At 42.3% G+C, this 26,909-nt stretch overlaps 1 protein-coding gene across 4 annotated transcripts in view; it reads right to left on the reverse strand.

The window, feature by feature from the left end:
- GRM1 (glutamate metabotropic receptor 1) overlaps positions 1–17,611 on the reverse strand; it is a 195,238-nt gene extending 177,627 nt beyond the window's left edge. For 2 of the 4 annotated variants that reach the window (XM_085055619.1, XM_085055618.1), the window contains exons 1-2: positions 12,935–13,448; positions 10,530–11,427 (exon numbers count right to left, since the gene is read on the reverse strand). In XM_085055619.1, coding sequence (XP_084911745.1) covers positions 10,530–11,292 — 763 coding nt within the window. In that variant the 5' untranslated portion in view covers positions 11,293–11,427; positions 12,935–13,448. Of the gene's footprint in view, positions 1–10,529; positions 11,428–12,934; positions 13,449–17,463 lie in introns of those variants that run through there. The other 2 variants (XM_085055617.1, XM_085055616.1) reach the window with 2 other exon arrangements.
- Positions 17,612–26,909: the final 9,298 nt, after the last annotated feature.

Genomic DNA, 26,909 nt, shown 5'->3' on the forward strand with positions numbered 1-26,909 from the left:
GCTGAAGTCTGCATCACCATCTTACTATTTTTCTGGGGATTGCTGTCTTGGTAGCCAGAGCTGTCTGGCATAGCTCATTTGTCTTTGTGTTTGGATTTTTGGCATAACTCAACACTGTCCATTTTTGACTGTTCTGTAATATATTGAAATCAATATTTGTTGACTCACTCAACTTCACAGCATCAGTTTTGCACATTACTGTCTCAATGCCACTTCTACTACATCCTTATCCTACCCTTTTTCAGGATGTCAATATCAAATGACACTATTGAGGCATGGTTAGGGGCACACATTTAATACAGTATTGTTTATATCTTTCTGAGTTTGGTGACAAATCCATAAGGAACTCCTGGAAAACCTTCTTGTCGTTGTAATCTCTTTTGCAGGTTGGCACTGTGCGGGAAGGGAAGGAATTCTGGCTCCAGGTGACACACGCTGGCACTGTGTCACTTAGTATGCCCAGCCTGAGCCGTCAGATGTTGGTGTCCTGGTCAAACTTGACAGTCAACAAAGAATGGTTTGAGTTGTGCAGGTATGCACCTGAAAAAGGAGGGCTAAGCCTATTAAACAGGGATTGCAGTGACACCTGAGGGCCACAGCTGCAGCACCTTGAAGGTGGAAAGCAACAAGAAAGCACTGATACCCAGTCTGCCAGGGCTACTGCCTGGCTCACTCCCCCTTCTTAAAATCTTCAACACTTCTGTTCCAGCGGAGCAACTGTCCCAGCTCAGCACCTTGCTTCATATAGCTGATAGCTGTAGGGTATTTAATCTGATCCTCAACGGATTTATCCTCCCAGGAAACGTGCCCTGGCAAATACGGGCATACTCCAAAACAATGCTGTCAGCCCACTACTATAACCCTTTCTGAATAGCTCAATAGGAGTGGATTTTTACTTTCCAGTCTCTCACATAATCCTACAGTTTCCCAGGAAATACAGCATTTCTTAACAGTATTACCAAAATTCAGTTTCACGTATTTGCTGTTTTGGCAAGAGACCGAGATTTACTCACGGAGCTTGCAGTCAGAGAAATACAGTCTCCTTAGGAGGATCACTAGCTTCAACACCCGGCACGAACTTCTACATGTCAAATTTCCTTTTGCTAAAGCCTCTCCTCAACACCATGTGGGTAAGAAAGGCTTAAAAATAAGCTTGAAAGGTTTTCTCACTTCCTGACAATTAATTGCAAATTTATCATTTATATTCTACTCCACCTAGGAGAAGATATTCAATGTTCAATGGAGCCTGGCCAAACATTTTAAGAGAGTGTGTATGAACACTTATTTAGATTTCCAATAGCTGTCATTTCAGCAATATTCATGTCTGGTTCTTATTGCTGTTTGCTAGGATGAGTTTTGTTTGAATAAATGTTTGGGAAATTACTAGCTTGTACAAACCCATCTGTGTCCACAGAAGAATAAGGATGAAAGTTGCTCGTGAAACAACTGCATTTAAGAAAATGAAAATTTGTTCCTCAAACATTTTGCAAAGAGAAACAAGTGTTAAATTCACTGGGGAACTTGTATGGGAAGAACTAGATTCAGCCTTCTTTTAGTTGGAAGGAACAAATTATGTATCTGAATATCCTCTAATATCTATGCAAATCCAACAAACACAGTTTGTTTTCGCACAGTTTTAGACTACTATCAATTACCTATGGCATACATCTAGGTGTGGGATACACAACCCCTGTGGATTTTTATGGCTTTCTGAGGAATGTCAGCTGAATAACATGAAAAGACAACATCTCATGGCCATGCTGAGCCCCATTCAGGATCCATTGGACTCAACAGAGGGCCACCAATTAACTTCAATGAGCACTGGGTCAGGAGCCTTACAGCTACACTTGCTCTCTGCACCAGCGTGGGACATGATCTTCTCTGCTTTGTCTACCAGAACTGCCAAATGCCCATGCTTATGACATTACTGTCAAATTTCCAAGGGACTTATAAATCATTGATGGCTGTTAATATAATTCAAGTGTCATTTAAGAAATTCATTCATTTATAAAAACATTCAAGAGAGATTATTAATGAAAATTGTTCAAACAAAGACCACGACACAACAGAACAAACAATATGAGTTTTCCATAAAATGAAATATCTGTCCCATTGGTTTTTGATAGACACGAGCCACTTAGGCAGTAGCTCAGCAGAAGAAGAAAAGAAAGGTTGTGATGCACAATACTTTTCATTAAAAAGCACACCATGTGTCACAAACACTGTTAAGACACTCTAGCTCTGTATGTAGCACTGCCAGACTGCAGGTTAGATAATGGAAAACGAAGGCAAATCTTGCATACTGTTTATTGATTTCTTTTTCATGTGTTTTTCATTTGCTCATTGAACTCACAAAAGAAACAACTCTTGATTTAGTCTTAAGCTGTATACAGTTTTTTAAGACCTAAGTATCCAAAAAGTAGTCTGCAATTGTGACTGTACTTTAGTGATATTTGGACAGAAAAAAGCTGCAAGTGAAATAAAAAAATCAGTAAAAGTAATACTTAATTTAAAGCAAAATAAATTATACAAAAATGAGAAGGCTAATTTCAAGGACATTAAAAGGAGTAGCCAAAAGAGTGAAATACTAACAAATCACATGGAGACTAGTCGGAAATTTATGAGAGGCTGAGAGCCAAAATTCCAAAAAGATCAAAAAAACTGGCATGATAAAGCAGGAAAGTAAATTTCATAATGCTATTAAAACAAAAAAATACAAAATAATAGAAGTAAAAGAAATACTTTGAAAAGTCTAAGTTGTGTCTTAATGAGGGAAAGAGAGCAGAGTATACCTTGACAACTGAAATGCAAAACCACACAAAAAACCAAGATGAAATAATACTGAGACATCAAGGCATAGAATCTAATAGGCACCATTCTTCAAATATTCAAGAAATGGGAAACTTGCCTGATATTCAATGATAACCAATTATATAAAGAGAGCACTCAGGGAAGACAAAACCACAACAGAAAAGTTAAATTAATTCTCTCAGTCTGCACTGCCCACAAAGGCAGACAGAACAGCTCTCACACAAAGGTCATTCCTTATGTAGGATAGAAATGAACCATTGTCTCAGAGTGTCAATAGAATGTACTTCAGAAAAAATCCAGATCCATAAGGTGGACTTCAACAAATTGCCAATACCAGCTAATTTTCCATTGTGGCATGTTAACACCAGTTAAAGGGGCCTTAGCACAAAAACAAGCAGTAGAGTGGAAAAAGCAATTTTATATTTTCACATATCAGTTTTCATTTTTAACTGAATTTATAGAGAGTAGAGAGGCATAGAGGGTAATCCAGTGAACAGCAGACGTGATATTTCTGCAGACTTTAGATATTTCTTCACAAAGCTAATTGGTAGGAACAACAACAAAACAGTGTTAAGGTACAAATAAATAAATATGCCATATCAGGGAAAAACATAACTTTTCACAAAAAAAAAAAAACTAACACATACCTCATAAGCTAATTAGACTTCTATTTTAGAGCACATAACCATATGAATAATACAATCACTACAGAGTACTCAGGATTTAAGAAAGCTTTTGATGAGGTCTCTTATTAAAGTCTCTGACAGAAATAGAGGTAACATGGGATACAGCAGAAGGTCCTGGAGTAATAATTGGCTAACAGATAGGAACCAAAGTGTAGGAAATAAATTATGTGTTAATAAATTAAGGGTAACACATGCAAAGATAACCCTGTGTGTAATGGCCTCTGAAGTAAGCCTTACCATTTAAGAATAATGTTTTGTGGGAATTTTAAGGTATTTTCTGAGAACATCCATTCAGTGCATAGTGGTAATTAAAAAGGTAAAAGACAACTGGAAGTTTATCAGGAAAGTTTTGAGATCAATACTGAAATTGTTATCTCACAAGGGAGTTTGACCATGGTGTACCCCCACCCTGAACACTGAATACAGCTCTGCTTCCTCAGAGCAGAGCTATATTGGGATTGGACATGCAGAATAATGATCAGGATTAAAAAAATATGAGTATTTTTTACAAATGTCTGAAGGTAATGCAATCATCAAAGAATAGTTTTAAGTAAATAACAGGAAACACTTGTTCACACAAGATACAATTAAATTATAAAATTGAGAGAGAACTTTTTTACTGTGAGGGTTACTGAGCACTGGAACAGGTTGGTCAGAGAGATTGTGGAATCTCCTCCCCAGGAGATATTCAAAAGCCATCTGGACAAAATCCTGAGCAATGTGCTTTAGTGGGCCCTGCTTGAGGAGGGAAGCTGGACAAGATGACCTCCAATGGTCTGTTTCAACTTTAACCATTCTGTGATTCTATAGAGACTAAAGTATAGATGATACAAAGTGGGATTAGAGAAACTCCTAAAGGAAACCTTCATTGGTGGCTGGTAGCCCTAGGACTTGGAAGTTGTTACAGACTGGAACTGTGGAGATACACTCTGTCCTGCTCTTGTTTCTTTTTATATTCAGCCTCTCTCTCAAAAGCAACTTTCTGCTGGCAAACCAGATCTAGAAACTGTTCTTTAAGATTTGCATTAATAGTAATAATGGTAATAAATAGCGTTTGAGAAAACACTACTGGAAAATTATACAGCAAACCTGAGCTGGCTACCTGCTGGATGTCATGTGTCCCTTCTCTCCAACCATCTCTGGTGGTAACCCTTAGCATTCCTTAGACACCCACGGATGAAAGGAGAGTTTCTTTAGGTGCAATCATGTCCAATCAGTTCCTGGCCCTCCAGCTTGGAGTGCAGGCACAAGTGTTAATTACTGCCATCTGTGACAGTGGCTTATGCAGCAAGCACACCTGCCACCCAGAAGATAAACTGAAATCCCTGCATTGCTTCACGTGGGTCAGTGAGCACCAGTTAGTAATGGCTTTGATCAGCATTTTTCTGGGCTGCCTGTGGCAAGTGCAATGCTTCTGGTCTCTCACTACAGCTACCAGCTCACTGATGCATCAGACCCCTAAAGAATCTTTCTCAGTGGGTGACACTACTTCTAGTCATGTGATTTTACTCTACATAGGTTTTTGTTTTCTGTCTGTAAAACCTCAGTGCAAGCACCTTCATGTTATGAACCATAGGTTCAAAGGTATATTTTAGAGGCATTTCCACACAGATTTTTGAGACAGCAAAGTTAATTTAACATTTTTAAAAGTCTTCAGTGAGACAAGAAACCTGCAGGAGTTAACAAGGATTGTGGGACATAAAAATCTGACAGCAAGGACACAATGTAGAAAAAAATAAAAGTGAAGTACAAATGAACCCATGGTGCTGACTGATAAATAAGGAACTCCTGCAGTATTGCTGAGAAGGCAGGCATAGGAGTTCGATGAGCTTTTTGAGCTGACTTAACTCATGCAGCTGCCAGTTGTGTAGTTGAAAAGCTATACTATTTGTGAATTTAGGAGTCATGCAAAGCAATATATTTTCAAGATGGAATTTCTCTTGATCTCTACAGAGTTTGTCACCAACCATATTTTTTTCAATGTTAATCTATGTAAATTATTCTCCCAGCACCTTCTAATTAATACAATTAATGCATCCAATGAAGGGATACTTGTTTTGAAGCTAATTTCTCTTCTTGGGACATATGCCTCTCCTTTTTTTCCTGTCACAAAGCCTCTAAAGATGGTTAGCAAAGATAGTTAACCACAGAACAAATAGATTGAAATTTGCATTTATGTACACACATCTCAGCACAATTCATACAACTACATGAACTTAACGTTTAAGTGCATTTTTATAATTGTTGGTATCTATAGAAATATTTGTACACTCCAAAATTTCAAACATTTGAACTGGAATTCCTTATCTCTGTTGTGTGGCAATAATTTTATCAAAAAGCATTTATCACTGACTGGCACCATACAATTAACAATAGAACATCATTAGAAACACCTTCTGAGAAATAAAACACAATTGTATGGAAATCATTCCTTTGAGCTATTTGATCAATAAACTCCACTTATCTTTAAACAGAAGTATTATCTTCTGGCATATCTAAAGCCACTTTAGTGGGTTCTACTGAATGAATTTTTTGTGAAATTTGGAATAAAATGCAGGACTGTCTCCATTCCATGCTCTTTCCAACATATATTACCATGTTTATGAGCTTTCTGTATAATGGATAGCGTGCAGCAGTCAGGTTATCAAAAATCATTGTCAAGATAATATAGTTACTATCTACTTTGATCTGAAAGTCTTTACAGTTGTGCCATCTGCTTTGTCATAGTTCATTTTAAGTCTTATACTCAAGAGAAAGGAGCAGCCTGGCAATACAAATCTGACAAAATTTAATCAAGACCAGAAACATCTCACTGTTCTCTCAAATTAATTTCTAAACAGTCCAAATTTGGTACAATTAATTTAATCATTCCATTTCCAAAGTTGTTTTTGAAAAGTCTGCATGTTGATCTGTTGGAATGGAAATTTTGTTTATAAAGGGATAGTCGTACACTAAAGTCTAAGCATGGTCCATAAATTGCAAACAGCACTCAAATGGATCTATTCTGCACATTTGTATTTTCACAGAATCAAAAATGTCACATACATTTTATAAGGCTAACAGGTAGGCAATGATTTAAATGAAAAGCCAGGCACAGGCACTAAGTATTTCTATTTGCTTATCCAGGAGTGGTGTACTTAGAAGATGAGATGATAAAAGGACTACTTACACCATCATCTCTCCTGCTCCTTATATAAGAGGAACAACTAAAAGTGAGGGATTTGGTGGAAACTTCGTGTTGATCACTAGCCAGGGTGCAGGTGTCTTGTGGGTTTTGGAAATCAGTGTATCCTACAACAATCTCATAACCATTCTGCATATTCTGGTGACAACCCCATTAATTTCTGTGACTTCAGCATGAAAGCAGCACAGCAGTGGTGCTCTCTATCTCTTGCCTTGTTCTGGAGGCAGCCCAGGGCTCTTCTCCAGGCAAGGAAGAAAGTGTCCCCTGTAATTCTTCACAGTGTTTCCAAATCACCAGTGGCTGTCTGGTCTAAGTTGAAACCAATTTCTGACTCTGAGGTTATCTTGCTAAAGACCAGATTATCTCACTTGGATAGTTACTCTTGGCAAGTGTAGCTCCTTCTGCCCTTATCACACCCAGGATTGTGCCCAATTGAGCTCAGGTGCTTTTTAAAGCCTTTGATTTCCATAGAAAGTTTTGGCTCAGAGTAAAGCACCAACCTATGGGCGTTTTAAGATAAGAATGACTTTCAAGCCTAAGAGCTGAGATGTAGACACACCAAGAACTCCAACACCTTTGAAGAAAACTTAAAAAAATAATAGCCTTGAAAATTCTTTGCAACTGCAATTCAGTCACAGCCTTCCACCGGCGGATGCACAGATTTCTCACAGCATTTAATGACTGTTGCACACTCTGGAAAAAATTGACTCTCATGATGTGCAACTAAGCTCAACTGAGACACGTAGTAAAATAACCAAACACACTAACTCCTCTCTTCCTTCTTTAATGTGGGGTTTTATGCGTCAGTTTTAATCTAAAAGGAGCAACGTGCTATGTGGACCTCAGAAAACAGATTTTATTCACTAACTGAGAAGCTTTTACCCAAGTGCAGTGTTTATACTTCTTAATAAGCCACTGTGTGAAAAACCCCAACAGGTCTGGCACACCTCCATGCAGCTTCATGTACCAGAGTGTAGAGACTGAGTGTAGTTAGAAGTCATCATCACTAATTAATTAGCATATTGACACAAGAAGAATAAACTTCCATGTCAAATGCAAACTATTTAAAGACATCATCCTAAATGGATGTTCTTTCTGTTCATTCTCATGGCCTGTGTAGGTTTCATGTTAAGAAACTTGGGCAACAAATTGTGTGGTATTTATTTCTGATTATCCTTGAAGCTATAATTGTGTACCCATGTATTTGTTTGGGCACTCAATCAACTTCGCTTGAGCTGCAGGAGTAGAGGAAGGGTAAACAGAGGAATTGGATGGTTCAGGCTGGGAAAGGGCTAATCTCTCTGGGCTGTTTCCATGACCCTGTCCCGGCTCAGTGAGGACTGAGGAATGTGGCTCGCTGACACAGGTGGTCACTCAGCTCAGTGGTCTCATTGCATCCCCTTGTGGCTGGGTGCCTACAGGAGCTGAGCATTGTCCATCCCCATGAGAACCAGATGTCAGGTAGCAACTAAGCAGCTTTTCTGCTCTGGAGAGGGGGCCAGACTGGATCTGGAGCACCTGGAAGGGGAAGGAATTAACTTCTTCACAGTGTCAACCTGTACATTTCCTAGAAACACACCCCCTCCTCACAGTCCCTCCTGAAGAGATTCTCCAGCCAGAGATACCCTAGAAGTCCTCCCAAGCACATTTTGCAGCCCACCATAAAGACAGTGTAGAGGCCTATGAGTAATTGAGGAGGAGGAATGTTTCTGACTACACTTCATCCCTGTATTTCCAAACATAGCATGGATGCAGCAGCTCTGCTCACATAGACTATTATTCAGAGTGGTTTTGTGTTGTCTGAGAATAATGATTTCACCTTTAACAATACAGTGAATGCTTGGGATTTGAAACAACAGAAATGCAACCATTTACACTAATTTTCATGAATACTAATTTCATTTTAAATAGAAGGGGAAAAAAATCTTTGGAATCTACCCAACAGCAATTGGGTAGGGGTCAATATCTTGTCTTTCTGGAAAGAAATGCGAAAGTTGAAGGTTTTCATATATTTTCACTGACATTTTGGGCTTGAATTTAACAATAAAGGAGTGGCAGACACAGATTAATACTAAAAAAGTAAATCTGAATCTCAAGCTGCATGATCTGCAAAATCCTTGTGACCTTTCCTAAGAGTAGAATGTTGCCTTGTGGGCTATCCCTATTTTCAGAAGTATAACTTCAAAGTCTAAAAATATCTTGCAACAATTATTTCCATCAGCCAGTAACATTCATAAAAATACGTATCTAATTAAAATTTCTCACAAGCAATGACTGAAGTTACTACTTATAATGATCTTTTTTAAATGAACCTTCAGAAGGTGTTGTCTTTTCCAAAAGAAGTAAGGCTCATTAATGTTAGTGGGACAGAGAGGCAGCCAGACCCTTGAGGCACAGTGAGTTAGCAGAGCTCCTCAGAGTGCCTTGAAGGGAGACATGGTTATTTACATCAACAAAGAATTTACCCCTTTCATGTTTATTTGTCATCCTGGCCTTCCACAGGATCTAATCATATCTGTCAACAATCGAGAATCTTAATAGCTCGTGTTTGAGTCTTGCTAGCAGCTCATTTTCTCATCTCAACAAGGCATAAATGAACTGCAAATGTCAGGTCATTGCTTCATGCTCTCACTTCTGCCCCAACCCCCTCGAATTACTGCACTGTCTGGTTTTGGTGTCCAGATCAATCCAATTCCCTTCTGAATGTTGTAAATATGAAACTCTTCCTGGAGATTCTTTTATTTATTCATCACAATATATGTTCTTACCTCATTTTACTTAGTCATCTCTGTGAGAATGAAAGGTGTGGAGTCAGCTCAGTAACCAGAAGGAATCATAAATCAAATCCATACAAGAGATAGACTCAGATAGGCAGAATAGTTGCAAAGCTATAGCAATAACATGGTCAGATTTGCAATTTTATACCTAAAAATCTCATTTTGAGGACCACGACTGGTCTGCAGAAATACCACAATAATATATTACAAGAGTTTGTTTTCTATCAAGTGCAATTATTTCTGCAATTTACATTGATCCACCTAGCCTGGCTATAAACCAGTTTCTCCTTTTTAAAATAGCCTTACTCTTACTATTTTTCTTTTGATATTTAAAATTAAGTAGACCTGTTGACTCTGAACATATTGAGCAGAGCAATAGTTGTGATTATTGCTGAGGATGAACGCAAGTACACTCGCCCAGGCTTGCTGGCAGGTCAGCCCTTGCCCACGGGACCTGGCTTTGCAGGGGCTACCCGGACAGGGGAGGGATTTTTAGGTTTCTTTCCTCTCTGTTCGCAGACACAGGAAATCAGTTCACACTCAGCAAAGCCAGCAGCTAATCCGGGAGTCCCTGCCGAGCCCTGACTCCGTTTTGCGAAACTCCCCGCGGTGGTAGCGACCGAGCGCGTCAGTCCCGCGGACTCACCAGCCGCACGGAGCTGCCGCGGCCCAGCCGGAGGGAGCGGCTGCCCGCCCCACATCCAGCTGCTCACATCTGTTACCTTTTATTTAGAAACACGCCAACCACTCGGTGTGTGAATGGGGACGGGGCCGGGACGGCTGGGGAGGCACCCCATCCCTTGCGGGGCTTCCCGCGCCGCCGAGCCCCGCTCTCGCCGCCCGCAGCCGTGGGGGCTCCTCCGCGCCGCCGGAACGGCATCCCCGCACCCCCCGCTTCTTTCTCCCCGTTCACCTCTCGGTCTCCGCGGGCGGCAGCGGCCGGCGCAGCCCCGGGCAGGAGCCGCGCCTCCGGCCAGGGGTCCCGGCGGGTGTCCCGGCACAGGCGCATCCTTGCGGAGCCGCCGCGGAGGGCGCCGCGCCCCGGGGAGGTGCAGGCTGCCCCATACCCACCTTCCGTGTGCACGGCGGAGACGTAGGTCCAGTTGTAACGCTTGACGATGTCAAGCATGGCCCTGGCTTGCAGCGTGTCAGAGGGGACCACCCTGAGGAAGTACTTGTACAGCGTTTTGTCGCTCAGGTCGATGCTGGTGGCGGAGTAAGCGATCTGGGGGATGTCGAAGAGCTGGAGCAGATTTTGGACTTGGATAGCAACTGAGCTGGAGCCGGGGCCGATGACCCCCGCGATGGGCTTTTTCACTCTGGTCTGGGGCTGGGTCTGCGAGTCGGAAATGCAGCGGGTGCCTCCTTCCCTGTCGTCCCTGATGGAGATGAGAGAGTCCCGTATGAACTCGATGCTCTGCTCAAGGGCCACGGAGGAGTGCCAGCAGGAGTCTCGGATCTCGCTGCCCAGGGTGATGTTAGGTAGCAGGACCGGGTCTGCGTTAATTTTATCCAAAGTGTGAAACATGGCTTCGACTCGCTGGATGCCGTATTGCTCCCGGATTTCCCCACACTTCCTCTCGGGCACTTTCTCAGCTGGCGGCTGGTGATGGACAGAGAACAGGGCCCCGATGATGACATCCCCGTCCATCCGAGCCACCGACCGCTGCGAGGAGGCTGCAGAGAGAAGAACCTTCCGACCACCACTCCTGGGCAGCACGTCCATCTCCAGGAGCAGAGCAGGGAAAAAGACCAGCAGCACGCCAATCATTTTGTTGCACGATGTCATCCAGACCCAGGTTACGAATTTCATGGGCTCCTCTTGCCTGCACATGGTTTAAGGACATGAAGGAAATGACATCTGCTTCTCCCCGACGACGGCCAAATTGCTCCAAATACCATCACAGCGAAGCCTCACAGCATCAGCCTCGAAGGTGCCAAGACAGCCTTCATCCTAGTGACTTTTAACCTGGTGGCACAGAAATAGGGGATAAAATGGGCTAACTGGGAAATTGATGCCAAACCTGAGCTCGATAAAGCAACCCCGCACAGCTAGAGATGACTGCTTTCACAAATGCACAGGGCAATTTGCTTCGATAAGCCTCTCAACAAGAAGTTTCAAGAGGGATTAAAACATGTATTTATTTGCCTTGATTTACGATCACGCATACTCACATATGTTGAGCTTCTACAATCCTTTTTGCATCTGCTTTTCAAGACGAGGCGGCTATTTCCCGCACCTCCAGCCAGTGCACACACCCCCTCTGCCCCCGGGAAGTTCTAAAAGTTTCAGAAGGCAGGCAGCTTGTCGGAGAAGAACCCTAGCCCTGCCCCAGCGGCCCCAGCCCTGAAAGCAGGGTGACAAGTGCTTCTCCCTTTGCATTCTGACTACCTGAAGGCATCTTTCTCAGTTTAGAAATTTCCCTTCTCCATCCATAATGTGGGTGAAAAGAGAAAGAGAGCAGCCGGCCCTGCCAGCCACGGGAAATGTCATTTAAAGGTCAGCGAAGGGAAGAAGAAAGGAACCACTCTGCAGTTTAGATTAACTTTTCCTTGTGTAGGGGGCAAAACTGTAATTCAATCAGGGACACACACATGAAAGCAGGGGGAAATACATATTAGTTACTAAGGCAACCGCGGGCAAAGCCCTGATGTGCCTTACCGGCACGCCTGCCGAGCAGACAGGCTTCGGGCGGGGTGCGGCGGCGAGCCCGGCGACAGGGCTTGGCGGCTTGAAACGCCGCGCTGGGAGGGAAGATGCCACGGCCGCCCGGGTCCCTGTTGCACTGCGAGCCGTCAGCACCAGAGACAGCGCCCGGCAGCCGGGGCGGCTGCCGGACCGCAGTCCCCAGCCCCGCTGCCCCCTCCGGCCGCCGTGTCCCTGTCCCGTTGTCCCCTGCCCGCAGCGTCCCGTCTCGCTGTCCCGCCACCCCGCTGCCTCGCTGCTCCAGTGTCCCGCTGTCCCGGCCCGGCCACCGCCGGCTCGGCCGCCCGCCAGCACTGCGGGGCGCTTCCCCAAAACTTCTGCCCCCCGCCAGGCGCTGCCGCCGCGGTGTCCCCGCATGCACAGGCAGTGTGGCTCACACGCACACGCACTGCTCGCACACACACTCTCACACACACGCACACTCCTCCCGGGGCTCGGAGACCGCCGCCGCACGCACCGCCCCGGGCTGCCCGCCGCTCCCGTCCCTCGCCGGCGGCGGGCAGCGGTGCCGGGCAGAGGCCGGCGGGGCTGCGTGTCCACCGAGCGGCGCGGGGGGCCGGACACGGTCCCGGGGAAGGCGATGCTCCGAGGAGAGCCGCCGTCCTTTCTGCGTGTCCGCACCCGCAGGCGGGCAGAGCCGCCCCAAGCAGGCTCCCGCGGGCAGCCCCGCAGCGAGTCTCCCCAGTGCCATCTGCCTGCCCCGCCGCCCCGCCGGCAGTCCCACGGCCGAGCCCCGCGGTGCGCTCGGAGGGTCACCCCTGAGACGTACCTGGCCGGGTGAGGCAGTGGCTCCCTGCCTGTCGGGAGCGGGCATTGGCGGCTCTCCGGCCGCCCCGAGCTGGCGCGCTGGCGGCGGGGCGACGGCTGTGGGCTGGGCGCGGGTGCCCTCTGTCTTCAGCACCGCTCCACCGCAAGGAAAAAAACAGGTCATCCCGGGCTCATCCATTATCTCACACAAAAGGATCAGTCATTTTCTCCCCCTCCTTAATTTCTTCGGCTATTGTCCTGTAAACGAGTAAGGAAACATCACCCGGAGCACGCTGCCGGCTGCAGGGGAGGTGTTGGCTCTCGCCTTCCGTGGCTCTTAATTCATTATCTTCCTGCCTCAATTAGCAAGAGCCAGAGTTAAAGCGAGAGGCTGCTGCTCGAAGGGGACCCAGACTGCGCTCGGGAGACCCGAGACAATGAAATGTGCCGGTCTGCCTCACAGGCAGGGCTTTGCTATTAAAATAAATATTTATAACTGGGGGGAAAAATACACTGCAACAAGATAAATCACCTGTAAGGATAAAGGCATAAAGGCATTGAGATTGCAGTTTTCAGGTCAAGATGAACCTTAATGAAGCACGTGAGAGGCATGCCAGATTAAAATAATACCAGATTGAATAATCATAATTCAGACGACCTGCTTGCATCCCTAACACAGGTCTCGGGTGTTTTACTTGACTGTATGAAAGTTAAAGTTAGATTACCTCCCCGCTGGGAACTCTATAGATATTTGCCCTACTTTTGAAAGAAAGAGGCAAGGACAAACATTTAACTATTGCTCATTCAGAGACGAGTTTGCAGTGAGTGCTGCCTCAGGGGTGTCTTCTCCTTGTGTCAATATCTGTGCTTTTTTTTACTGCCCCACAGCTAGCTATTCATCTGCACTGTGTTTATCCATGAGCTATGTTTATTATGGAGGACCTAGCCCAGGGGGTTGCTGGTGCCCCCTTTCTCTGCAGATAATGTTTCTCAAGGAGGGAACCAGGGTCAGAGGGGCTGCCTGTCCTCTGCCTGTGGGCATGAAACTTCCCCAGGGCCAGCCTAGGGCAGTTCTGCCAGGACCAGATCTGGAGAAACATTCAGATGTTCACAAAAAGGGGGAACAAAATCCCCTTCTCCCACGTTTTAATGATTAAACTTCAGTTTCTGCCCTTGACACAATGAACCTGCAACATGCCAGCTAATTATTCCAATGGCTAAGTTTTGGGTTGCCTCTCTAGCTTTGGCAGGGAAAGCACTTGCAAATGTTCCCATTGGTTCTTTCCAACATACAGCACCCTGTAGCCTTTGTCCCCTCTAACCTGGCACTCACAAAGACAGCTTGTCTTTATGCTGAGGCTCATGCACAGCTGTCACACAGAGCTGTTCTCCCTCCCGCGATGGTCTGCGTTTTGCTGAGACTGGAAAGCAGGTCACTGGGTCCTGATGCCCAGCCATGGCTGCAAGTGCTGCCTCTCCAACCCTTGCAACAGTAGGTGGAAAGTGGCACAAGTCTGGGCCTCATATGAAGACACCTGTGGTATCAAGAGGCTCCACTAAAGGCTACAGAAAGACTGCAGTGGCTTCAATTTTTCGTGACTCTCATGGGGGAAACACAGCCTTTCCCCATCAGGAATTAGCACTGCATAGCACTGCTGTCTTTGTCCCACCAAAAAGGCCACAGTCATTCCACTGCCTTTTGTCCCTGACTCCAACACATCCTGATCCTGCTGGGGCCCACAGATCTAACATTTCTCCCCTTAGAAACAGCCCATGTCCCCAGTCCTACCACCTTCACAAATTTCTAAGCATACAGTATCTTTATCACCTGGTAACCATCCTCGAAGCACTACACAGGACTGCATTTTTTGCAGATATGAGTTGCCATCAAGCAGGGAATCAGGGCGAAAGCAGAGCAGGAGCAGTGGTTGCTTTCCGAGGGAAATTGCCTGATGTTGAATATTTTTTCTTTGTGAAATGAAGGACAAGAGAACAATTTTCATACTCCCATGTTACACTATTTAAAAATCACTTCGAAGTTGATTGAAATATTCTGTTTTGATGGCATCCAAACTGTTTTGCTCTGTTTTCTTTTTAAACATTTTATACAACACAGAAGAGTTTTTGCTTCAGATAAAATTATTAACATAAAGTGGAAGCTATGTTCCAGTATTTCTTCCTAAAAATTTTCCTTTTTCTACTCCTATTTCATCAAAACTACCTCTTCCAACAGAAAATTTTCTCCTGGAAAAGTTCTGGTCAGCTCTTATGAGAAAGGACAGTGTATTGTAGAAAATGGTTTGAAAGGGGCTTGTTTGGAGTAGCAATGACTGAAGCCTGGAAACCTGGTTAGTTGTAATCTCACTTTTGGTTTCCCAAATGCAGCTACTCCCTCCTCTACTTCCTACCAATAGGCACAAGTCAGATTGTCTGTCTAGTTGTGCAGACTCTCCAGCTAAGTTATGGGGAGATTTAAAGCTGTTCTGCAAGGATCAATGCTGCTGCAGTTTTACAGTTTTATTCTGCCTTGGAAACGAGTAGAAAGTGCGTGTGTTCCTGTCTAAAGTAAGTTGAAACATCTACCAGCTATTTGATAAATTGTTTACAGTCCCATTTATTCCTCTCACTCAGCTGCTTTCCTTTCATGATTTACAAAGCCACCTGCTATACATAAACAGCGTGCATGCAAAACACCCATAGGTAGCCCACTGTCGTAGATACTGAATTGTTTGTTTATGAACAAAGATTTAGAATCATCATCATTATCATCTAGCAGGCTCGTTCAGATAAAAAAGGGATTTAATCTTACTAATATATTCAAAATATTTTCTCCTTTTCTCTTAGCAAAGTAAACATTTCTCATTGGCTTTTGTTTAAAACATATGCCAGCTATAGCATTGTTTTCACCTCCTTCCTTATATTTAAGCTTTCAGGTCACCCAACCTATAAGAAACAAAGAAGCAGTATTTTTAACTGTTTTGATTGCTTACACTCATTTGCTGCACTTGCTAAGAAATGAACATTAACGGATCGATGTCTGTATACATGGAGCTTTGTAAAGGTCTGATTGCTCAGCTGTTCCTTGTACTAGCAGATCCATTAAAATTATATAGGATTAACCCATGAAATTTAGGCCTCACTTCTGAGATATTTAGAAACTAGCAATAGCTTCTACATAAACCTATGACTATATGGGGTTACTCTCCTCTTTGCTATATATATTTTTTTGCTTTTGAGACAGGCATAGACACGCCGTGAACCCAAGGATTCACAGAAATTTAAAAGCGACCATTGGTAGTCATCTAACACTCTCTTGTCCACTGTCTCAAGTCACACTAGTCACACAGTCTTCAGCATATTACAAAATTAGGTGATTTTGCATCCTTAAAAAAAAAAAATGTTCCTTGGCTGAGACTTACTCAGGAGGGAAGTGTCTGCCTTGTTATGATTTCAGATGTCTTTCAAACAAATGTGAGATCCAAATCACTGCAAAATTCAGCATTCAGGGATGTCTTGTAAATTTTTTACACTCTCTGAGGCTTACAGACTCCATGAAGTGATGAATAAACAGATTTATTCAGACATTCAGCGGTTTTCATCTGTCTAGAAAAGCTGTTAATAAGCTAAGATTAATTCTTTTTACATTTAAAAATATGTAACTGATTGCTTTTATAACTCAATATTTAAAAGCTCTCAGCAGAAGTGTTTCGTGACAGCTGCTGAGGAGAAAGACTGGAAGAATGCAGTCTAGAAGACAATGGACCAGGTCTGTCCTTAGGGAAACTCATCTCACAAATGGTTTCTTTGCCACAGGCCTGTGCCCTCCAAGCAATGGTGTGCAGTATTCAAAGGCATCTGGTTTCCATTCCTTACAGAGAGGGCACATGTCTCAAATCCTGAAGATTTCCTGGGCATTCGCTCTTGTGAAACTCACTGACACATGTTGGTGGTCTGGTGGCAATGAGGATGCTCCCAAAGAGTGAATGAGAAGTCATCTGAATGTCTTCTTTGATAGACAACATGACTGTTCCGTCCTGAATAATGTTTAAAATCATTCTTGTATTTATTTCTTAACTGCAAAAATGTACTTAGGGTGCCCCCTAGGCCAAAATGCTGTACAATATTTACCACATCCATTTACATCAATTCTATCCAGTTCAATTAATTTTGATAAAACTGTATCCTGAAATCCCCTGATTTCCCTGAAATTATCCCCTGAGAAACAACATGAGTAAACAGATAAATCTGTGCTGGGACTTGCATACCAACAAGCTTAGGCTACATCAGGCCAAAAAGAAAAGTGCATTTCAAAGTCAAAGGTCCACAGTTCCTGAGCTTCAGACTCTCAATTTAAAATCCACAGACTTCTACTTTAATTTGGAAATGTCAGTCTGAATCATTCTGGCTGAACTCACCAGGCAGGGACTTATATAAGTGTGAAGGGAGAGACAGTACCCTGGATATATGGGATTTAATACGGATTAACGAGACAGGTCTACTTAATTAGATTGTAACTAATGGGACAAGGAATTTAACAAGAAGTCACCATACCTTATGCAGACAGATTTGGTGCTCGGTGGGAAATATGGCAGCTGAAGCATCTGCTTGACAAATTTTCTACTGATTTTCAAGGACAGCTCTGTGTAAAGCCATCTGCAGGAATTCAGTCTAGTACCACAGAAACCTGGTAACACCTACATATGGAAAGGAAGTCCTTGCTGCATAGATGAGGGAAAGGTGTTCCTGCTCTCTCCTGCCATCTCGGCTTTCAGGCTGCAGCCGTGGGTGAGAAAGACCTTATGCTGCAGATTGCAGTTACAAAAGGAACCAGTAACTTGTGAAGATCCAAAGTTTACTGAAACTGTACAATGTAACAACACATCTCTGCACCACTCGAGAGAAGCTGCATGCAGCCAGTAATTTCTGCAATTTTCCCCATGACTACAGTTAGTACTGAAGAAAACAGCTCTGTGTTCACTGGCTCTTATTTGTGTCCTTCATTTCTACACATATAGCCCTTACAGACATTTTGTAAAACAAAAAGAAGAAAAAGAAAATTAAAAATCACAAATATCAGAGATGGAAAAGGCTAGCTATCTTTTCAAAATTAGAATCTTTTACACATGATTAAAGCATTAAAATAAGTTTTACAAATGCCAGTTTAGCAATACAATGATGCTTAACAAATATCTGACATACTTTAAAGAATCTTTGCAGTGCTAAAAAAACCAACCAAACAACAAAAGAAAAAAGGGGGGAGAAGACAAAAACCCCAAATTAACATGCTGAATACCTCTGAATGTTAATTTTCCCGTTTGCAGTCTGTTGCTGTTTATGTAACACTGTATACAGGCTACTTTATTAGCTTCCCTAAATACCTATTTTTGAAGCCTGCAATAGCAAATAAAAAATGGAGGAACGGAATACTTTAAAGATTAGTAGGATTTTGTGGTGACCTTTAATTGAAATTATCTCATTTTCTACACTGCACCTTCTTTATGCATTTGCAGTTGTTCAGGATGGATGGAAAGGATGCCGTAAAATCACTGCCAGCAGACTGGTCGGCTTTACTCACTATTTTCTCACTATACCTGGTAGCAAATGAATTCAGAGATGTCAGCTAGGGGAACTTCCAGCCTATTGTTCTAGTTTCACAATCACTGTTTTCATTATTTTTCTAAACGTAAGTAATGTGACAGAATAGCACACCATTGTGCAGCTGCTCAATAAAATAATGTAAATCTGTGCTGGTTTTGGCTTGGATAGAGTTAATTTTTTTCACAGGAGCTGGTATAGGACTGTGGTTTGGATTTGTGCTGGAAACAGTACTGATAATACATAGATGTTTTTGCTACTGCTGAGCAGGGCTTACACACAGCCAAGGTCTTTTCTGCCTTTCACCCCACCCCACCTGTGAGTGGGCTGGGGCTGTGCAAGGATTTTGGAGGGGACACAGCTGGGACAGCTGACCGCAACTGACTAAAGGGATATTCCAAACTGTACAGCATCATGCTCAGCATGTAGAACTGGGGGAAGAAGAAGGAATGAGGGGACATTTGGAGCAAAGGTTTTTGTCTTCCCAAGTCACCATTACATGTGACAGAGCCCTGCTTTCCTGGGGATGGCTGGACACCTGTCTGACCATGGGAAGCAGGGAATTAATTCCTTATTTTGCTTTGCTTGCATGCATGGCTTTTGCTTTCCCTGTTAAATGGTCTTCATCTTAAGCCACAAATTTTCTCATTTTTACTATTCAATGCTCTCCCTCGTCTCACTGTGTGTGAGCATACAGCTGTGTGGGACTCAGTCGTCAATTTGGTTTAAACCATTACAAAGTTGCATGTTTTAACTGGGTTTTGAAAAAACGATGCATCGCAAAATTGAACCGTGGTTTGAGATACATCGAGCTGAAAGGAGTGAATTCAAAAAGATTGAGGTGTCATAGCTTTGCCCTCTTTCAGATTGCATTGGTCTTAGCTGGTTTATACAGTTTATAAACACTGCAGAGTGAGCAAAGAGAGTGAATGGGTGCATGGATCTAAGGAAGCCTGGTTTAGATTCATATTATGCTGAATGAAAGGTAAAGATGTATTGGCAATGCTCTGATTCCTGCAAATAGCTATAGAAAAATATTCCACATTGAAAAAGGAAAAGACATGTATTTTTATAGCACTGCTTTCATATTTATATCTGTGCAGTTTACACACTTTTCAGGATCTGAACCCAATGGTTCAGTCAAGGAAACATGACAGAAAATTACAAGTAATACTGTATTTATTTGTGATACATAGCTATTACTTAAAGCAAGGGATACACAACAAGAATCTGATACTCAGCAATGGAATGAGGATATGGTGTACAAATTACACTCCTTCAACTATTTGCAAATTACTTAATGTATTTTTTCAAAAAGTTGATGCAGAAAAGCACCGTTCCTACTAAATGAGAGCGTAGTTCAGAGCATTATATAAGTAGTTCTCACTAAGTGTTTACCCATCTTCTGACATCTTCTGTGCTATAACAAAAAAAAGAACAATATCAGAGTACATATGTTTCTTTAAATACTTATTTATAGCCATCATGAGGAAGTGCCTTGATAACAGAAATTGCACAGACTTTATCGCTTTGACTTTCTATCCAAGCAATGCATTTCTGGAAGCATTTCATTACTTCAGGATCTATTAGAATCATTGTTGTAGCTCTCTTTACTCTCATTTCCTTGACAGTATGCTGCTGTGGCTTTGATGACACACTAATTGCTTTCTCTCTGTGATTTCCTTCTGGTGAAGTGGCTGCACTGTCTCACTGGCCACCTGCCACTGCAGGGATGTCAAGACATTGACCCTTGCTGGGTTGCCTGGCTCCTCAGCTAGTTGCTATAACTGGTTGGTCCTTAGGGTGTTTCAAATCCCAGCATCCCAGCTCCCCCAGAATCAGACACTCTCAGTCTTGTCCACCAATGCAACTCTATTTGACTTAACACTGGATTTATCATAAAAGTTGCCCTTATTCAGGCAGGAAAACAAAAATCAAGTCACCATTGGTGATAAAATGGCTGAGGTCCAGCTGATCCAGCAGCTTGAATTCATTGACTGTGAATGCCTGTCCTCAGCAAGTATATTCAAATGCTTTTTATCTCAAATTTCCATCAGCTAGTCACCTTTTGTCATCCTTTCTCTAAGTAACATTTCATTTATACCTCCTGTCCAGTTATGATTAATGGCTCACATTTGGTTCATGTATTAGATCACAGAGCTCCAAACATCATATTGAGATGTTTGCTCCCTGCATATCTTCCTTAGCCACTATTATAATTTTCTGGCTCTTGCTGAGAAAAACATACTTACAAGGCACTAACAGATTCTGCTTTTCTATAAACATTGAAGTAACAATGTTCTGAAATACCAGACCCTCTCATACACTTTGAATTGAGCATTAATAATGTGCCTAAAACCACTAGGTTCTTTAAAAAAAATCTTACTTGCTATCTGTATTCATGGGGCTGAATTGAAAATTATCCGAAAGGAAGGCCAGAAGCAGTGAAGAAAACTCGAAGGAAAGAACCACACTCAATTAGAGAACACTTTTATGTTCTTTGTCTAAGGAAATAAAGCAAGCATGTTAACTGTGACTACTGCCTCCACAACCCTTCCTGGCAAAATACCCAAAATATGCAGTATGTGATTGGGAAAAAAAAATATCACTGAAATTTGAAAAGGTCTCAAAGGTAAATATGCTTGTTCAAATTTTTGAAGGTCAGTAGTCAACTAGAAGAAGTACATAAATATTCATACTGGGAGAGGGACAGTTGAAATTCTTCACTGTGAGGATAGTGAGGCACAGGTGCAGGTTGTCCAGAGAAGCTGTGGATGCCCCATCCCAGGAAATGTTTAAGACTGAGTTGGATGGGGCTTCGAGCAACCTGGCCTAGTGGAAAATGTCCTTGCCTAGGGCTGGGGGCTTGGAACTAAATGGTCTTTAAGGTTCCTTCCAATCTAAGCCATTCTATGATTCTATGAAATAACCAGCAGTTGCATCTAGGTGCCCAGTCAGAGCAGCTCTGGGGCAGCTGCAGAATGAGGAGTCTCTGTCCTGGGGAGGTACAGCAGAGTCCTCATGCGAGATGACTTTCAGAGCTGGAGGATGGAGCAATCATTAGGCAGCCTGATGATATGTGTCTAATTACTAGGTTTGTGCAGGAAAGGGGTCCTCATGGAACCACTATTCATTCCCCTCATGTACGTAAATCATATGTGTAGATAATTAATATTAACTCACAAGGTGATTCTTGAAACTTGTTTAGCAATGAGCAGATGAAGGGACAGAAATAATACATGGCTGAGGTGCTACTGTAAATAATGGGCATAGGCAATTAACATTTATTTCAATAAATTAAGAGAATTCACTAAAGGGAAAATTTCTTAATAGCAATTGGTTACATAGTCTAGAGAATGTCCACATAGTCATGATGATTCTACATAAACAGTGTATGCTTGTGGTTTTAATATTTTCTGGAAAAGACTGTTGTGTGAACACATAATAATGTCATGGCATAGCCTTTATTTTTATTCTAGAGGATGTTTTCTCAATAACTCTAGTATGTGCTTGTTTTTATGGCATATACTTGTTTTTGTTTCTTCTTTTCTTAGCAACAGCTTCCAAAAGACTCTTTTCATCATCACTTCACTTTTTATTTAGCTGCAAACCATAAGTCCCCAATAAATTAACCCAAACCAGCTCAACCAATTTGGCAGATGCTGTCACTACAGTAAGAGACAGCTATTGATTTCCACGTCTTTATTTAAATTTGACTGACACTTGCTAGTGCTGCATATAAACATCTTAATTCCTATTGAGTTTCTGATTTCTAAAAGGTACCTGCATTTAGTTTATCTTTTCTTTAACTTTTTTATCTTTTATTTTTCTCTAAATTCCAACCACTGTCAACAGTGGATGCTAATCTGCATATCATTCTTTTTTCTTGCTCTCCTTTACCAGACAATATAATATGCACTACTCGAATGATACATTTTCAACCTATTTTTTAAATCATCCTAAAATTTGATTCTTCAGCCTAAATCTACATGAAAAGTCTTCCCTGTGTGCTTTCATTTTGTGGCTACATGCAAATAGACTGATGACACACATATAGAACTTAATCCCAAAGAATATTTGGACATATGCTTAACTCCACTCTCATTTAACACAGCTTTTAAGTTTGTGCCCTCATTTTTCTTTTTAGAAATTGAGGAGGAGGGTAAGGAGAGGAATCCAGGGATATATGGTGAGAAGACTGCCTTCAGCTTTGATTGTGTAGTCCATTTCTGATTCTGTTTATTAATTTCTAACATAGTAGAATAAAAAACAACAATAAAATTAAAAAAAATTAAAAATTCAAAGGAAGTACTATTCCATGAAGTGAGAACCACACATTTCCCCTGCATCACAGCTATGCCTTCCACCTGTGCATATGCAGTTCCACCTGAACTTTCCAGCTCAAAACCCTCACAGCTGAAGAGACAGAAATCTTGGTGTCTCAAGGAAGACCTGATGCTGCAGGACCAGAGTTCACAGTGATTCCTTGAGGTTGCAGGGTACATGTGAGAGTGTGGAAGAGCTCTAAAGAATGTTAAATAAAAGTCTTTTGACAGTTCAGAGTTGTAATTTGTACTTTTTAGAATGCCAAGATCAAACTGCTTTATCTCTTTTTCCAATTTAACAGTCTTGGTTGAAGATATGAAATGTGGGTGAGAGGAAGATGTTATTCAGCTGGATGCTATTTTTAATTTCATATTGTCGATAATGTATTCAGAAACCTTTGCTTTGAAGGCAATCTGCATTCAATGCTGTCAAAGAGTATCAAATCTTTACACAGTTTATGGGATAATTTTGATTAGATGCAGTCCTTACTCTTGGGACAGAAGCACACAATACCCACAATAATTTTTGTAATTGTGTGTTGGAAATCAGCTCCTGGAATTCAGGAGAAAGGTATTTGTTTAGCATATAATAGTTTAGACCTGTGAGATAGGGAAGTATCTGCAGTTGAAGAACAAACAATAAAGACTGCTTGAGAGCAGATTGTCCTTATGTTACTTCACTTTATATGTATCTTAAAGATCACTTAAACTGAAGTTTTCTTGCTCCAAACAGCACTAACTTCACCAGAATCCCTCAGAAATGCAAGGCATAAATGGGGAACAATCATCTTAGCTCCTCAGGAAACCCACCTTGCCTGTGCAGAAGCAGATGTGAAAGGGGCATATTGCCTGGGAAAGGTGGCACCAAAAAGTCAAACCACACCAAACTTTAATCAGGCAAACCAAACCCAAGCTGGAAAAATTTTGTCTGGGTCCAATCAGGCAAGCTCTAAAGTCACAAGAAGCTGAAACAAAAAATCTGTAAGGATATACTTGGTGTAGATGCTACCTCTATTTCCTTTCTCAAATGATGCTGTTGTTTTGGCTTAAGAACAAGGAAAAAAAAATTTGAAACAAGACCAACAGCTGCAGATAATTCTTCTGGAGTTATCAAGGTAGCAAAGCAAAACAAAACTTGGCATCTAGGGTTACTTTCGATGGGTAACTCATAAATAATGATGGGTGGCTGGTTCTCTGCAAATAACCTGGCCTTTCTGCATTACCAGAGATGTGTCTTCAGGTCTCCTGACATCACACTCATCCAACAACACCCTTATCTGTGCCCAGAGTGGGACCAAACCCAGGGCAACAGCAAGTTCAGGGAGCTCACCTGACTCTTCTCCGTTCTAGGATCCCGTCAGAGGCTGCAGGTGGAGCTGCCATACTTCCAGTCACTTCGGTAAAAACTGGATAATGTGGATATTTCACACCAGGATAATCTTTTCTTGAAGGCTTCTTGACAAATGTGGTTTCCAAGTACAGATGAAAGGAAAAACCACCCTTGGCCTGGGCACCCTCATTGCTCTCCATGTGGACCAGGTATTGTAGGGCTCCTGGGAGGCTGGTGGTGGTGGAAGATCCCCACAGGTGTCCTTCAGGGCAGGGCCTGTCAGCCAGGACCCATCTCATCTTCCCAGCACTGGGGGGTGACAAGGAAGGGTGAGTCAGGGCTGGTGGTGGCCCTGGGGCCCTGGCAGAAACATACCAACTTATGCTTTGGGCAGGAGCCAGAACTGCTGCAAAATTGATAAGCCATAAACAAGATGCTTAGCAAGCCAGTAGATAAGCATTCCTTGTTTTGCTGATACCTCTACACACAACATTGTAGTATTGTTATTTATATCCTATAACATCTTAATCATTTATCATTTTCCATCTGTTCTGCAGAACCAGGACTTCATCATCTAGGAACATCTGCAGGTCCATAAGCATCCCAGGAGAATATTTTTGCAAAATTTTTGTATTATATTCCTATCACCTAGAGAAACAAACCACAGTTAATGAAAAGTAATACTTTGTGGGGAAAAAAGGAAAAATATTTATTTTGTTCTGACCCCATTACTTTCTCTCATAATCATTTTTCAAATAAAAGCCTGTTCTCTCATCTCTCTGTAGCTTCCAATTACCTCCTCAATTAAAAAGGTTTATTTTTACTCAAGCAGGGTCATGAGATGTAATATTTCTTTGTTCTATTGTGTGACAAGGTGGGGTTTTTTTTCCCCTGAGACTGTGCTCAGTGATGCACAGTCATTTCTGCTGACTCATTTCCCCAGTCAGAGAACATGGATGCTACCAAGCCCAGCTGAGAGGCATGAACCGTCCTGTGGTACACATAAGGGGCACCATGTAAGGAAATGCCTTAGAACAAAACAAGACAAAAAGAAAACCCCTCAGAGCACTGGAATCAGGAAGGAGATTGGACTGAAGCATGTTTTATTATTGAAATTTGTGTACAAACTTTGGAACTGTAGAGCTACATGACTGGTTATTCATTGACCCTAGTGAGAGCACAGGAAACAGGGAATTATATTTTGTTATTGTTTTACAGCTAGAACACAATACATACATATGGATTTGGTTGGATGGGGAAAGGCAAAGTAGAGAGTAATAAAAAGAAAATATCTACAGTTGCTGGAGATTAAAGAAAACTATTAAAATGCAATTAAAAATTGCTGCAATTTGAAGAGGCAAATATGTATTAAAGTACCAAAACACTTAAATTGCTTGCACTGCTAGTGATAAAGCACAAACCAGAGCTTCTCATTTACGTGGGCCATTCAATCAGTCCTCACAAGGTTGGGGTCCCTGTGGTACTATGTAGGAAAACAAAACAGAACACACATTTTGAGCCCCAAACTAACTTCTCATTGCTCACTGCTCATTGCATTTCTAAATTTTAGGCCTAATACATGCAAAAACATACTTGGATTAATTAGCCTAAGTGCAGGTATTATTGGGAATACAATGGCATTTATATCCAGAGAAAACATCCTTTCTCAGTAGTTAAGGTTGTTGCCTTAGCGAGTTTATGCCCCAGGCCAATGTAAAATCTCAGCTTAGGGATGAGTCAGGTGCTTTTCTACTACAGACTTTCTCCAGGGACCCACAGTGCCCCACATGACAGTGGGTCTAGAGGCTTCTGCTGTCGTAACATTTCTCCCTGAACAGCAGCATCAACCTTGCACCTCCACACCCGGCTCTCTCCTGTTCTGGATTTACTGCACCTTTCAGGGAATAGTTATAAGGGACAAGGTCTTAACAGCAGAAGAAAGCAGACAGTTCTGCTGCCCAGCTGAGAACTGCCTTGCTGTAATTCCCCTGTGGCTTAGTGAGGCATAGTATCCAGCTCCCTCAGATGCTCAGAGAGAAATGTCCCTATGTCTTCCACCAGAAATGCTGCCTGGCACTAACAGCATCCAGGTAAGGTGCAGCTCCCCTGAAGCACCGGGCAGTTTGCTTTCAGCTCTGTGGCATGTCCTCAGCTCTTCCATGCCCTGTGCAGTCTGTGAGTCAGCACTGCCTGCTCCTGCAGCCCAGAAGCAGAGCAGAGGCTGGGAGGTGCACAGCTTACCCCCTCTGAAACCTGCTACTTTTTCTGAGTCAGGTAATCACCCAAGTGGGCTCGAAGGTGAATTCTGGACAGATAACTTAATACCATACTTCTCTAAAGATAATAAATTATTAACCTTCTGCAATGAAGCTACATCAGTCTTTATGTACTAATTTTAACATCAAACCTTGTTAAACTCAAAGAAAACATCTGTGGAGGCAGATTTTAATCTGTGTTAAATAAATATATTGATTTGTGGCTTGAGTGCTGTAGATCTTTCCATACTTCTGAGTTTATAAATCAAAGAAATAACAACCTTGCTGAAGTTCATATTTTCTTTGACAGAAAATACCAAGACTGCTCATCACTTCTTTATGAGGAAAGAGGCCAAAATACAATTGTTCCAAGAGACTGCACATTTTTGTTTCAAATTCGATTTGACTTGCCTTTTTAACCATAGTACAAAATAGAGATAAGAATTTTGCAAGCAGTTTTGATTTGCTCAATTTTTATTTTACAGAGCAAGT

The sequence above is a fragment of the Lichenostomus cassidix genome, chromosome 3 (genome assembly GCF_008360975.1).
Source record: "Lichenostomus cassidix isolate B80296 chromosome 3, HeHo_3.0, whole genome shotgun sequence".
NCBI lineage: Eukaryota > Metazoa > Chordata > Aves > Passeriformes > Meliphagidae > Lichenostomus > Lichenostomus cassidix.